The 16132-nt window shown below is 33.9% G+C and overlaps 1 protein-coding gene across 1 annotated transcript in view; it reads left to right on the top strand.

Annotated features, from left to right (window-relative positions):
- The window catches only part of LOC114660131 (proton-coupled amino acid transporter 1-like), an 82447-nt gene that overhangs the window by 28742 nt on the left and 37573 nt on the right, over positions 1 to 16132 (top strand). Inside the window, exons 4-8 of the mRNA XM_028812625.2 lie at positions 1783 to 1871; positions 3782 to 3877; positions 8460 to 8544; positions 12128 to 12346; positions 15236 to 15334. Coding sequence (XP_028668458.1) covers positions 1783 to 1871; positions 3782 to 3877; positions 8460 to 8544; positions 12128 to 12346; positions 15236 to 15334 — 588 coding nt within the window. The remainder of the gene's footprint in view (positions 1 to 1782; positions 1872 to 3781; positions 3878 to 8459; positions 8545 to 12127; positions 12347 to 15235; positions 15335 to 16132) is intronic.

Here is a 16132-nt window from a genome sequence, read left to right as displayed (position 1 = left end):
CATTACCCTAAAGGTATATTTTCTTGTCACACACATCATCAAAAGAAACTTCCAGAAAGTATACATGCTTTTTGTCACGCACGCCAAACACAAACAAGTTTCATCACTCTGTCCTATTTTCTATACACACATACATTTTGTTCAATTACATTTTTTTTTGTTTCCACAGTTACGCATTTAGATATTTTCAGACTTTTATTGTTTTTTAGCTCACAGTAATTGCTTTATGCATTGCTGTTGCATATGTATTAAAAAAAATTACACCTCCCCACGCTGTCAGTTTTGTTTTCTTGTGTTAAGTGTCTAAGCCTTTTACTTATTAACTTTTACTGTGATTTTCAGTAATAGAACTTTGAACACCAGAATAGGTTTCATGAATAAACTCAAAACAAATATTCCATTTATCTATTCATATTTGAATGTAACATGATTCTAATAATATAATTTTAATTCAAGGGTATTTAGCATTATAAAAGAAGGTGAACAATTTATGAAAAATAGGCATTTTTTTATTTTTGCCATTTTAATAAAATGTAGATGTAAAATGACACTTGTGTTTCCAATATGTAAACACAGGGTAACATTTGTTCCTGTTATAATAAGATAACTTACAAAACTTACTTTTCCATACAAATTTTTCATCATGTTTGCTTTTCTGTAATAAACTAATGCAACTCAGGTTTGGTTATTTATGTTAGCGCACTTTTTTTAATCTATCCATCCGTCATTAATCCAGTTGAAACTGACAGCCTCAGACTTTTGGAGGTGCTTGACATTGTTAATGCTGCTTGATTCCAAGTACGGTAGTTTGCCCTTCCTGTGTACATTTAGTTCATGTTAGTCATGTAACAGTTTTTGATTCTTTCTTTCTCTCTTTCTCTCTTACATATTCTTAGCACTTAAGTTCTTAACTTGCCTTTTAATGACTGTGTGTTTATTTATGGTATTAATGGGAATAAGAATAATCAAGATGAATATATGATTGGTAATTTCCTCATTGGACAGGCCAAGCTGGCCATTTATAAGTCACGAAAAGAGAAAGTAAAATCAAACAAACAATGTGATATGATCAAAATATTTCATGGACTGGTAAAAGCCAGGGAGTTTTTAGAATATAAATTTTACTGAATGACTGAAAATATGAATTATTTTGAGGAAAAATGGTGTGTTCATGAAGCAATTTGTAAACTTGGAGATAATGAATTGTTTTTTCTTATTTAACATATGAATTAAGTGTTGTTTTTTTGGGGTAAGTTGGGGTTTTCTTTGTTTGCTTTACTTTTGCTTTTGTAAATGACATGTTGAGTATTGATTAATAACGATCAATTCAGAATTTAAAAAATCTTTTTCTGTTTTGATCATGTAACTGTTAAACATTTCCTGATGATATTTTAGTGTACTGTAAAGGATTGTGTTGATTTTAAGTGCCTGCGGTGGGTTGGCACCCTGCCCGGGATTGTTTCCTGCCTTGTGCCCTGTGTTGGCTGGGATTGGCTCCGGCAGACCCCCGTGGCCCTGTGTTCGGATTCAGCGGGTTGGAAAATGGATGGATGGATGGATGATTTTAAGTGATCCCACGAGGACATGAAGTGCATATAAATAGCATGGTTGTCTGCATATGCACATTTATTCTTGGGGTGTGCTGTGCTGAAAATGATACACATGTACAATTATTGTGTACAAATCCTAATTGAACAAAAGTTGGAAGGTGTGTGGAAAGCTGTCTGAAAGAGAGAGGCTGTTTGGATTTATATTGTGACTACTTTCGTGTTTTCTGTTTAGGTGGGACCAATCAGCTTGTTAATTATGGGAATTATTGCTGTTCACTGTATGGACATCCTGGTGAAATGTTCTCATCATCTCAGTACCAAGTAAAGCATTATTATCATCACATAGTGTTTAAATTTTAGAGTAAAATATGAAACATTATTAAGTTTTTAAATTCATAAATAAGAGTTTGAAAATGATTGGCTAATAATGTTGTTTTAAATGCATGTCACAACTGATTTCATGAATACTGAGTTTTCACCCAAATTAATATTTAATCATTTTTGTAATGTTCTGTGCATCTGGTTTCACCTTTCTATGTACCAAATATATTTCCTACAACTATTAAAACCAATTAGTTCCTATCTGTTATTATGAATTTTTCTAAACTCCCTACAGCTTGGCAAAGGAATTAAGTCACTTTTAGAAGAGATCAGTTTAACTAATCAAGACATGTCTGAAGGTTAAACGCTAGTGTTTCTTTGTACAATGAACTTTCGAGTAACATAAAAATAGTCTATTAAAATATTGTTAAATATTAATTTATATATATATATATATATATATATACACATTCATTGCCTTACTGAAGTATCATTCCCTTAACTTATTTAATTTCACCTTTTTTTTTTTAATGCAACATTATTTTATATACAACCCACTGCAGACAGTATGAACCCAAAGTATTTCACGTTTTGTCTGGTCAGCTTCATTTCATTTAAGATACATCCATTCCTGCATTCCAGTTCTGCAACCCATTCCAAAATAAGTTGGGACAGTAAGGCATTCACCACTTTGTAATGTCACCATTCCTTCTCACAACACTAAAAAGATGTTTTGGCATTGAGGATTTTTTTTGTTCTTTATTTCTCCTTATACAATTTCTTGTATAACAGGTATTTGAACTGGCAACCTTCTGGATACCAACACAGATCTTTAGCCTCAGAGACACCACTCTCCCTCACACCAAGTGATGAAATGTTTCATTTTTTGGAATGTTTTGCAGGCCTGAAATGCAGGAATGGATGTATATTAGCAAATGAAATGAAGTTTACCAAACAAAACATGAAATATTCTTGGGTTCATAATGTCTGCAATGAAATAAGTCAAAGTAAATTTAAGAATCACTACATTATGACAGTGAGTTGTGTTGTGGCACATCCTACAAGAACCTTTAACAAAAGACGGCTTTAGAAAATTAAACATTACAATGTAGCAGAGTAAATTACATGACTTCAGCATTTGAAGTGAAGTAACACAAAATACTGACTTCTTTTGAAAATACAAGACATTCTTCTTTATTTTTATTGTATCAGTGTTTATTTGTGCTTATTCTAACATTGTGTTTTCATGAACAAATGAAAATGTGCTGCCCAAATAACTAGCTTTAAAAAGAGTTTTCTTCAGTGGCCCAATACTCTTGCACAGTATTGTAGTATAGATGGGATGCCTTCATAGTAAATTATTTAATTTCCATTTGCTTTAGGTAATAAATTTCATCTTCATCAGTCTTTACTCATAGCTAGAACTACTATTATGTCTGTCATATAAAAACTGAAACTGTATGCATGATTTCTGATGTGACCCCATAGGTGTATTACAGAGTCTAAGCAAATCCACACTTTGAGCTTGTAAACTTTATAACAGTTCATTTTTTCTCATACTAAACTACTTAATGTTATAGTAAACTGCCACTAGATGTCACCTCATCATACTAAATGAACTATATTATGAATGGTGTTTTCCTTTATAGTTTTATAGGGCCAATATTGTACATAGTACTGTAGATAGTGTTTATTATGTTAAATAGAAGTGTTCATTATTTTTTTAATATTGTCCCACCAAATATCTGTAAAATTGTTTTTCATTTTTAACATTAAAACCGGAAGTAATATTTTATTTTTGTAAACATTTTATAAACTTATATTAATTAAAGCATGTTAAATATTTTATTTTGTATTAAAGATAATCTTTATTTGCTTTAATTAATGTTTCATTTGTTTTGAATTTCAAGGATGAGAAAGCCATTTATGGATTATGGGGATGCAATGCAATATGGATTGGAGGTTGGACCTATTCCTTTTTTAAGGAGACATTCCATTTGGGGAAGGTAGCAGACTCTTAATTCATTTGTATTATACTTCATATGCTATTGCAAGAGGACAAAGTTAGTAATTCTTAGGTTGTATAATGTTGTTTTAGCAGTTTTACCCAAGGTTCTTGTACACATAATTAAATAAAAAGCATGACTTAGTAAGGATCTGATTATGAAGTGTTTTCTAAGTTGCCAAATCCAGTACCTTCATATTGCAGTGCTTAAATTATGATCCTATTAAATAATTTGAATAAACTTTTCATAAGGATAATGTTTTGTCATCACCATTTACATTTTGCACCATTGTGCAACCCAGTAAGTGCAGTGGTGATCTATAATTTATTGTGAAATACCATATTTAATGTATAATGTGTTATTGATAAATTGGTTACATGTAAGGTCATTCATTGTATGTTTTTCAAAATGTGCTGTAAACTAAAAATAAATGACCAGTAATTTTTCTGCTATAAATAACAGTGGCAAGTTGCTTGTAACTTAATGGCACATTTTATTTTCTCTCACGGCATTGCTAGGTGGTTAAGTTTTAATTTTAAACTGCCTTGCACTCAACATTAAAGCCTTAAATCTTCTGAAGGGTTCTAAATCTGCATGCTAAATGCTATAAGACCACTTACACACTTAAGTTAATACTGCAGAGTGAAAATAAAAGCCATCACTGCTAATGGGTAATCCACATTGTTAAAAAAAATCAAACAATGTAGTGAGTTTAGTTTGTTCCTTATGGAAATTACTGGTCTGAATTTAAATGTTAATTCATCTTTTTGTAGTTGTGTTATTGTGCAGTTAGTGGGGCTCGCTAGATTCCTTATAGGTTGGCCTATTCTTGTGCACTCTAAGCATCACACACACACATTTAAAAACTGATTATGAATGATGCAGGCACAGTCTGTCACTCATCAGTACTCCACGTATGGACTCGCTACCTTTGGCTGGAGGAGACCAGAATGGTGTCCCCAAGGCACAAAAAGCAGATACACCTTATTTATTACCATTTAGCAACGACATGTTACTCCTTTCTATGCTGCTCACTATTGGACTTGTTTCTCCACAACCACTAAGTTCATGGGAGAGAAATAGCATTCTGCCCACACTAGGTATGTTGTATTACTCTGTTACCTCAGTTGCTCAAGATGTTCAGAAAAAATATAGAAGTTTAAACCAGGGAAGTATTTATTAGCAAAAATGAATAATAGAAAAGACTGGAAATAAAGCTGTTTTATTGTGCTGTCACATCACCTAACATGGTGATCACCTTTTAGGTACTTTTCTTCATGGTGGCTAGGAAGTAATGTCAAAACATACTAAATACCTGTTACCTTTAACCTCTTATCTGTACTACTATCTGTATTGTACCCCACATATTCAATCCTAAGAACTTCTGATAGCAGGATCCTTGCTGAGTGGCATGTGACTATGTGGGTTGGCTCCATGCTCCCTCTTTGTTTCTGGGACCCTCTTGAACCTGACACCATGGATAGCCATGACCGGGATGAGCTGAACAGATGAGGACAAACACCAAGCAAGGGGATTGTGAAAAAAGTGATTTTATTAAAAACAATTCACAAAAACAAGGTGTCCAAAAGTTCAATGTTTCAAAAATGTCAATAAATAAATCCATAAAATAAAGTGCACAGTGGAGGTTAAAATCCAATAAATAGAACCATTAAAATGAAGTTAAAACCATCTGGCAGGAAACACATTTAAAATGTACAAGCCCTGGTGCCTTCCTTTAAAACACCTCTCCGGCTTATCCTATTCGGACCTCATAGCCCGAAGAAACATCTACCAGGAGGTGCAGACACCCATCTCATCCAGCCCATATGTCTGAGCGAGGATGCAGCAATGTTCATAATTGCCATCAGCTTAATCTTCATTCTCTCCTCTTCTACTGCCTACCGGGTTGAGAGTCTGTCCCATTAATTAATCCTGCCATCTTAAATAGTCTGTTGATTTGATGGGCTTCTCTTGAAGTGATGTTTCCTGGCACAGAACACCATAGCCTTGAAAATCACACTGGCCATCACAGAGTTATTAAAACATGTAAAGGATGCCACCACTCGCATTGAAGGAATACAGTCTCCTAATAAAGACTCTGCTCTGACCTTTCTTATATAGTTCATCTGTGTTACAAGACCATTCCAGCCTGTCATTGTTGTGGACCTTCAATTACTTATAGCACTGCACCACCTCCATATCCACTGACTAAACATAAAAAAAGTGTCATCCTTAAGAGTTCTTTACTAGGACTTGGCCAATTACATGAATATTTGTTACTGCAAGTTGCATAATTTTCACAAACCTGGAGGACCATTAAGTGGAATCCAAGCACCAAAGCTGTTGTCGATGATTTTATTTGCTTGGCCAATAAAAATTGTTAATCCAAGTGGAAAAAATATTTTGTGTTTCTGTTTTTGGTACAAATTTCAGGTCTCATTATAAGAAATATTTCAAATGTCCAATGAGTTGTGACTAAGGATGGGCAGATTGATACCATAGTAATCGATGCTTTGATTCTCAAACTGTACTCATTTTGTATTGAGTACCATTGAAAAATATCTATAAAACTATTTTTTTCTGTAAGGTACGATAGCAAGGTTCTTGCAAAGGCAAGGAATATACTAATGCACTTTTTGCTCTTGCATACTGAAATGAGCAGATGCACTGTGACCTAAGAACACCATGCACCCACTCCCCTTGCGCAAGCAGAGACTGTGTATGTCAATGGCAGACCGAAAGCATAGCGCTGTATGCTGCTACTTTTTATAGATGCAATATTTGTGACAAGAGTGAACAGGCGCTGGCAAAACAAACAGCCAATTTAAACATTTAAAAAGCACACATGCTGACTAACAGAAAAACAGCAGAATTTTCAAAGAGGCACGAAACGTTATCCAGGTAACTGCTACTAGCAGGTTTGTGTAGATGGGAGTTTACTGAAGTCATTTTGGTTGAGTTTAACATTTTGTCATTTGCTGCTCATTAATACTAATGAAACGCAAAGCCTGTTAGTGTAATGGAGGACACATAATAGTGTAAAGCATCACTGTCTCAGCATTTTGTCACAGGTTCTGTCCATTTTGGTTTTTCTGCTGATTAAAATGAAGGGTACAGTATAGCCATTATACTTAAATAAGAATGTCTAGTCTTGAACACTAGGCAAAATGCCTAATTATACCTATGCCTAATTTGAAGATGATAACTTTTGCTGAAAGTAAGTTTTTTCTTTCTCGAAAAATAACTGCCTTAGTAAATGTTACTAAAAATAATTATTTTGCAAGTTTAGTGGATATAAAGTACTTTTAATCGCATTAGTAGCAGCAACTAGTGTAATAAAATATTATTTTTCTACTTAATTTTGTATTGTTAAACTTGTATTGTGTTCCTGTCTCCTCCTACAGTCCAAAGACATGCAGGTTAGTTAGATTGGCCCCTGATATGTGTGTGTGTGTGTATGTGTGTGTTACCCCTGTGATGGGCTCTTGCCCTGTCTAGGGATTGTTCCTGCCTTGCACCCGCAGAGGCAAAATAGGATAAAGTGTAAAAATGTCAATGTTAAATTTCAAATTTGTATTTAGAAAAAATAACTAAATGTAAAGTTAATATGGCAAAATCTTTCTTGATAAAACCGAAGGGCACAATATAATAGAAAATGAAAATGTAGGAATATTATTTTTTTTGTAAATGTTAGTGTCCTAAGGGGATCGGTTTAAGTACTTTGGTGAAGTGATCGCCTATTTTACATGTATTATACCAATAACCAAATTTTTATGAAAATGTAAAAGTTCATATTATCTTTAGTACGTTTGTATGTTCATTCTGTGCAGCATGATAGTGCAGTGGTAATGCTGCTGCTTCACAGTAAGGAGACAGAGGTTTTTGACCGGGACCCTCCCTGTGTGGAGTTTGGATGTTCTCCCAGTATCTATGTAAGTTTCCTCCCACAGTCCAAAGACATGCAGGTTAGGTGAATTGGCAAAGCTAATTTGGCCTTGGCATTTGTTTTGGTGTGTCCACCCTGCAATGGATAAGTGCCCTGTCCATGGTTTGCGCCTGCCTTGTGCTCTATGGTAGCTGGGATAGGCTCCGGCAAACCAAAAAAGTGGGTTAGAAAAAGACATTACATGTTCATTATATTGGTATATATTTTGTAATAATTTTGTTATTTGTTGTTGGTGACCTGTGTGTTTAATCTTACTGTGTTGTGATATTATTTAATTTAAATACAGATTGATGCATTAATATTAGCAATTCTAAAACACTATCATTTGAAAACAAATTCCTGTGCCCTTTAAAAAATACTCATCTGAGACATAACATACTTGTATAGATAACAATATCAAAAATAGTGATATTACCCATTCCTATCTGTATACCCAATGTCAGAATTCATGCAAGTAGTTTAGATGAGCTAGAATTCACTGGTTTAGCATTTTCCATTGAAGCTGTTAATGCATATTTAGATGATAGTAATACAAGTATTAAGTAGGGCACACTTTAAATTTTGCCTGAATGATATATGAAAGAAAGATATTTCTATATGTGTAAACTAATCCTTTTTTTCTGCTTTTCTTCATAGATGGATTGTTGACCTTTTCTTAATTATCACTCAGTTGGGATTTTGCTGTGTTTATTTTGTATTTCTTACAGACAATGTTAAACAGGTAAGATGCCTAAAGAAAATAGATAAATTCCATTCTTGTTTGCAATAATGTGTGTGGTGTTGTTGTGTATGCTTACTGGGATAGGCGGCCAACTTCCCCGCAAACCCTGTTCAGGACAAAGCAGATTAGGTAGATGGATTGTGAGTTTTTTTTTCCACAACCTCAATGACATATTGGATAGGTTGATTGCTGATGATAGTATATTGGTTATCATGGTTATCATGTAATATTGAAGACATTAATTTGATATTTTTAAATTGGCTCCACATAAGTGAATGCATACTTGAATCCTGTGTTTGACTGGCACCAAGTCAAGGGCTGCTTCCTATCTTATGGCCATTGCAACTGGGTTATGCACTGACTCCCCATTACTCAAAATACAACTCCAGTCTATGGTGACAATAAATTACAATTTGAAAATATACGTTCTTGTTTTAAATGATAAAAAATAAAGAAAATATATTAAATGAAAGCTAGCTGTAATAAAAGAGCATAAGGCAAAACCTATTACCATGACCAGCATGCAGTTTGCAATATGATGCATCAATGTTTAATGTATAATTCATTTTATATTAATTAAACTTACTTCCAAGGATTTTTGTAGTAGCAGTAGCTTTTCTGACACATCTTAAATATAATAAATAAAAGTCTTTCTAATATGGTTTCTTGCCGCCACATCTGACTATCTTTCTACAAAAGAAGGTTTCCTGGAATGTGCTTGCTAATATAGCAACCACCTTTAATTACATAAATATTAAAAAAAAAAAAAAGCTCGGATTACTACCTATTTTTTGTGTATGAAGTGTGATGTGATCTACAGAGAAGAAAATGCTATATAGTACCTGAAATAAAACCAAATTACACACAAGCAAAAAAAAACATATTAAATGCTTGTTATTATTGCAGTGTAAGTTTGTAAAGGCAGATTCTTTGTTCAGATTGCATTATTGTTGTATTTTTTGAATGGCACTGTATTCGTATTTTGAGATTGCTACCTAATGACAATACAGCTGGACTTTAAATCTTAAGGCTGGTAATTCAGTTCAAGCTTCCAAATGCTACGTGTAACTCTGACCAAGTCAATGAACTTACCTGTGCTCCAGTTGTAAAAAATGCATGCACAGTAATAGTAGTTTATCATGTACAGAATTCAACAAAATTCTTAATCTTGTTTTCCAACAAACATGCAGCGCCATTATAAACTTTATTTTATTAAACACGACAACAACATTTATTTATATAGCACATTTTCATACAAATGATGTAGCTCAAAGTGCTTTACATAATGAAGAAAGAGAAAAAATAAGTAAGAAAACAGAATTAGGGAACACTAATTAACATAGAGTAAAAGTAAGGTCTGATGCCAGGGAGGACAGAAAAAACAAAAAAAACTCCAGATGGCTGGAGAAAAAAAATAAAATCTGCAGGGGTTCCTAGGTCATGAGGCCACCCAGCCCCCTCTAGGCATTCTACCTAACATAAATGACTTCACAATCAGTCCTCATTGTATTCAGGGTTCACATGGAAGAACCTGATGATGACGGTCATGTGGACTTCTGGCCTTTAATCCACCAATGTAGGGACATCACGGTGGTTTCATCAGGTGGTGATGGCGCAAATCGCCACCACAGAAGACCGGAAAAAGAATAGAAGAGAAACACCACCACAAAACACCAATCGGCCTCCCTGAAATTCAGTTATTCTCCCAGTTGGTGAAGTTTTTAATGGTTTAAAGGACTTACACTTAATCACTTTGTAAAAGCAGTGTGAGGTGTTGTGTTAAAGGGAAAGACAGAGAAAACAACAAGCAACAGAGATCCCAGTTCAATTATTTAAAAAAAAAAATCCAAAAACCTTTTAATTATTTGTTACGCTACTAACGGACAGGGCATACTTCAAGTTTTCTGATCAAGTAGCATTTATGCACTTATTCATATGAAAAATTATAAATGAATCGGCTAGTCAAACAAAAGAATGAAAAAGTGGTCATTTCCCCTTACTGTCTAATCAGTTACTTAATGTCTGAGTCTCTGAGTTACTTTATCTCTAACCATCTGTGTGTCTTCCAACATATTTATGCTTTTATCCAAAACTCATTTGACGGTTGTAATGCTCATAGCAATAAACTTGTAGGAGTCTGTGGTTTTAGTTTTAATTTGCAAAAAAAGTGCAGGGGAAAAAAATCCAGGGTATGCTTTTAATCCACCCCCTCCAAGAGGCACTGTTTCGGAGTACTTTTAGCCACAGGCTTATTCCTCCGTGGTGTGCTAAGACGCGCCTCTACAGATCTTTTCTGCCTGCTGCTATCATGCAATTTATTGTTTCCTCCTGATGTCCCACACTAAATGCTTGTACACTTTTTAAGTTAATTTTCCGGTTTCTGCACAATACTGTCTCTCTATCTATATGTCTATTTTTATGTCATTAACTGATTAATTGTATTATTTGACCTGTGAGTCTATATATTTATTTTTTTGTGTTTCTGCTGCTGTATGCATGTAAATTTCCCCTTAGGAATAAAGTTTATGTAATCTAATATTAATAAAAAATATGTAAAATAACACTAATTAAATGATTGTTCCATTATTTATCTCTCCATTCATTCTTCCATCTATTTTCCAACTTGCTTATCCAGTTTAACAAGTTGCTGACACAGTTACAATATAAAACGTTTACAATATTAAAACTTTTTATTATTACTTTTTTTTAAAACAAGTATAGGCTCCACTGAAGTCAGTAGATGGATTGGGAGAGCATGGGGGGAGTCATAAGGTCACTGGAAAGGAGTGTGTGGCTCTCCCAATATCTATGCAAAAGGATGAAGGGCCAAGTCTTTACAGTCCTGGTGCTTCCTGTCTTGCTATATGATTATGAGACATGGACACTATCCAGTGACTTGAAACGAAGACTGGACTCCTTCGGTACTGTGTCTCTTCAGAGAATCCTGTGGGTAGTGCTGGTTTGACTTTGTGTCAAATGAGCAGTTGTTCACAGAGTCCTGAATGACATACATTACCTGCATTGTGAGTGAGCACCAGTTAAGACATTACGGCCATGTGGCATGATTCCCCGAGGGTGACCCAGCTTGCAGGATCCTCCATTATTGAGGACCGGAGTGGCTAGACCAGGCTAAGGTGACGCCAGTGTAACACCTGGCTGTGGCAGATAGATGGTCATTTCTGGAAGCCAGAACTGAACTGCTTGTCTGCCTGGGGGATTGTCAACCATGATCCCGAGGTGTTTTGTTGTGTGATGGGTGTGGCAACGCACTGTACCAGTGCATGCTCCCCAACCTGAACCTGAACCTAGGCTCCACCTAAGAATAAAATAATGGAGTGGTAATGCTTTTCAGACATATGTTAATAAGAGTAAGAAAATAGATTAGGTTCTGCATTGGCTTGCACACAATTTCTCAGTTAAAATTGCCTAACAACCACCATCTCTTCAGGGCTAGGCAAATGTTTAAATAAAAGGCTACCAGATTACAGAACATCATCTGTATAACATGAAATATACACACAATATTTTTTTTTTCAAATTCAGACTATTTAATTGTAAAATACCTCTTTTTAATTTTTTTTAGGTAGTTCAAGCAGCAAATGGAACAACAACAAACTGCAACTATAATGAAACTGTGGTGCTCTCCCCAACTTTTGATTCTCGACTTTACATGCTGTGCTTTTTACCATTCATAACTTTACTAGTATTCATTCGAAACCTTAAATACTTGGCTCCATGGTCTCTGGCAGCTAATGTTGCCATGCTCATCAGCCTTATCATGATTTATCAGTATATTGTAAGGGTAAGTATAGATGCTTTTACAATTTAAGTTTCAACAATTAAAATTTAAAAGATCTATATCTCTTGTAATCAGTCATAGAGGCTTATCTGCATTAAAGGTGTAGAGTTTATCGAGTTTAACAAATTAACAGTAATTCCAACATTAAAAAATATGTAGTCAGCTTCCAGTGTTTAATTTTCTGTAGTTAAAACTTTTGACCTTTGGGCCACACCTAGAAGGACCTCCATCATTGACTGATTTGTAGTAGTTAGTGTGTTAGATTTATCTGTGTGAAAAGTCATGCCCTGTACAATATACATTTTGAACAGGCAAGTCTCACTTTTGCACTACTGGACTAGAATGTGATGATAAGGGTGTTTTGATTTCAATTGTAAATTTCAATTAAGCCTCGGATTATAACCCAGTCAAGCCTCTCTAAGCAGGAAGTTATCACGCAATTGTAGTTAACACACATTATTTTTTGTATCACATGGAAACAAGTATGCACAAATGTATAATTTTAAACTGATTAACACCCCAATACCTCACCAACTCAAAATTACCAACATTTCTCATTTTTAAGGTCTATAGTCTTTTCCTGCTTGAAAACATTAAACAATGAAAAATGAAAATCTAACCATATACTGTATACTAGATTCTCTATAATATCTTAGGCATCCAAAAGATGGCAAAGTTGTCTGCCTTAAGTGCAAAGTGCATATTCTTTTTATTATTTGACTAATAATAAAGCAGAGAAAAGATGAGCTCTAATTCTTTTTTCCCCAAGTTCTGCATCTGAACACTAATTTTTGGACCTGGCCTTTATTTTCATAAAGCTTGTTGATATAAAAAGAGTTCTGCTAGATTGAAAACCTTTCCTTTGCTTAACATAAATGGTAAAGCAGTGCGTATTGTTTGGTGCCTATAAATTAACGTAATAAAAGCAAGTGACTTTCAGAGTTGATTCCTACCTGCTGATAGGTACACTGAGTTTCCATTCATAATTTTCTATAAAATCAATAAATGAATGGATAAACATCATTTCCAGCAATGTAACACTTTAGCTGTCATTGGTTTTTTTTATTCATAAATAATGCCCCTCAGACACTTCTCATTTAAAAAAAAATAGCTTTCTCAAATTGTGGAGAAATTGCTTTCTTTTAGCAACATTTTTTTTCAATGTAATTCTCCATCTTTTGCCTTTTCATCTCAACTTTGATTTTTCTCATGAATGAAAAATGAAGAGTAATCAGCTTCAGAAAAGTTCTGTTATATTTCTGACTGTGCTTCATAGCTTGTACTGTATGTATATACAAATAAGTTAAGTAACTTCATTACCTTAGCAATATGAGCTTGACAAAGCTTATTCAAATAAAACATCAATACAAACAAACATACAACATAAAGGCAATATTAATCTTCATTCAAGAACAGTCCACAAAAAAAGAGTTTAACTGAAACATGATTAGACATTAATATAAGTTTTACGCATATAGTGAGCATTGACATTTTCTTATTGTGTTTAGACCAGTAAAAACAATTTTAAATGTAACTTTTTATTTTATATATTGTAATACTATTTTTAGGTATATTTTCTGGTCCTTGCTTAAAAAATGTTGCTCTTTTCTGGATTTGTTTAGTTATTTTGTTTGTTTTTTTTTATGTCTAACATATTTATGTGAGAGGGTGAATAATTTTTAGACATGTAAATGATATTTCTCCTATTTATTTGTAGAATAAAAATAGTGCAATTAGAGAATCCTATTTACAATGTAAAGACACTGTTAATCCCTAAGGGGAAATTGTATTTTCACATGAACTTTTGAGGTTAGAACATAGAGTCAGCCATTGTACAGTGTCCCTGGAGCATTTTTAAGTTTAAGGGCCTTGCTCAAGTGTCCAACTAAGTAGGATCCTTTTGGCAGTAATGTGATTTGAACCAGCAGCATTCCAGATAACAGCGTAAATCCTTAGCATCAGAGTAATATTGCTGTTGGATCTGTCAATGGAAACATAAATAGGAACGTCTCATACTCTGGGAACTTCAGTGTGTGCTTTTGGGTATTTTTTAATAGAGTATAGGACATTTATTGTGATCTTTTGTTCTTTCCATATTTTTGTTTTCTTGAAAATAATTGTTTCAAACCAATGTAGCCTTTATCAACATTTATAATTTAGAAGTATGGTTAACTATGATTTTTTTTTTTTTTTTTTTTTTTTAAAGATTCATCAAGTATTTTTTTCTTGAATCATAGATGTGTGATAGTTTATTATGATGATGATGATGTGGCAGGCACATTTCACAATTTACAAACATCAAAGTGCATAAAATACAGCACATTTCAGTTATTAGCAAAAATATACAGAGTTAACATACGATAGAGTGGAAACTTTGAAGCAGAGGTTCACTGTACCTATTTTTCCCACTAAACCAGGAAAATGAGTATTAATAATTACTAGTTTTTTTTAATTACTAGTTTTTTTCCCTTTCTCAGTGCAATGCAGAAAATAAACTAAGAAATATATTTTACAAAGAAAATTCATTTACCTTTTCAGTTCTGTGTCCTTTGAAATGCTCTTAATGATTATTAGGTAAACAGTGTATGTGAGGACTAAAAGACACACAAGAAATATCTTATTAACACTCTGGGAGAGGCTCGTTTTTTTTGGTATTTAAATTTAAAGTAATATGGCTTAGTGTACGAAATTACTTTTTACAATGTTACCACAACAAAATTGCTCCAAACTGATTACTTTAAAAAAAAAAAAATTCTTAGCAGGTTTTTATTGTATACAAGTAGGGGAAGAAATGAACAGCAAAATGAAACAAATACAGAAATGGCGTGCTGCTTATGTTTAGTCTTTCAAACATGCCTTAACAATAAAAATTATTTTTGATATTTTATTTAGGGAATCCATTATCCTGTCACACTCCCATATGAAGCAAGTTTTAAGACCTACCCTCTCTTTTTTGGTACAGCAATATTTGCTTTTGAAGGAATTGGCGTGGTAAGTTACCAAATTTGTTTTGTCTCTTTGAGAAATATTTTTATGTCCTGCTGTTGGGTTTTTTTTTTTTTATTTAGTATTTGGCTGAGGGCTTTCTCCAAGGTAACTTACAGCATTTGAGACACAATTGTTCAATTTTCTTTTAGTTTTCCAGTTGGAGCACAGGCAGATGAAATGAACTTGCTCATAGTAGTAGGTTTTAAACCCCAACCTCAGGATTGAAGTCCAAAACTTTAACCAGTACAGCACCCTGGCTCCCTTAATAATGAGGACATTTTTGAATAATTCAAATGCATCTTCAGTTGTCTTTGGTCCTGAAATCCCACTTTAGTGATTACTTCAGTCTCTGATAGGATTGAAATCATTAGGATGATAGTTAAAATAGTTATAGGGTTCAATTTAAAGTTTCTAATCTTAAAATAAATGTATGAGAAAGATTAGTATCAAGGTAAGCTAACAAACAAGGCAAAATTGAAGGAAAATGCTAAAAACATGCATGCTGGTTTCAGAAAAATAATGTATTCTCCTGTTGGGCCTTGTTCAGTAGTCCTTTTCCAGTTTCTTGGTTTATATACATGTTGGTTTTTTTTTTTTGGTATACTGCATATACAGAATGTATCTGTATATGTGTGTGGTTATGTATGTATGTATATATGTATGAATGTATGTGTGCGTATGTATGTATGTGTGTATTGTACCACCCCCAGCCGGGACGGAGGTGGGCTCACGCCTCCTCCAGACCACGAGGGGGTGACCGCCCTGGTTGCTTTGGGGGCCACAGGTGCAGAGCTTTGCAGC

The sequence above is a fragment of the Erpetoichthys calabaricus genome, chromosome 11, assembly GCF_900747795.2.
Source record: "Erpetoichthys calabaricus chromosome 11, fErpCal1.3, whole genome shotgun sequence".
In the NCBI taxonomy this organism is placed as follows: domain Eukaryota; kingdom Metazoa; phylum Chordata; class Cladistia; order Polypteriformes; family Polypteridae; genus Erpetoichthys; species Erpetoichthys calabaricus.
This window is presented reverse-complemented; position numbering and strand designations above follow the sequence as displayed.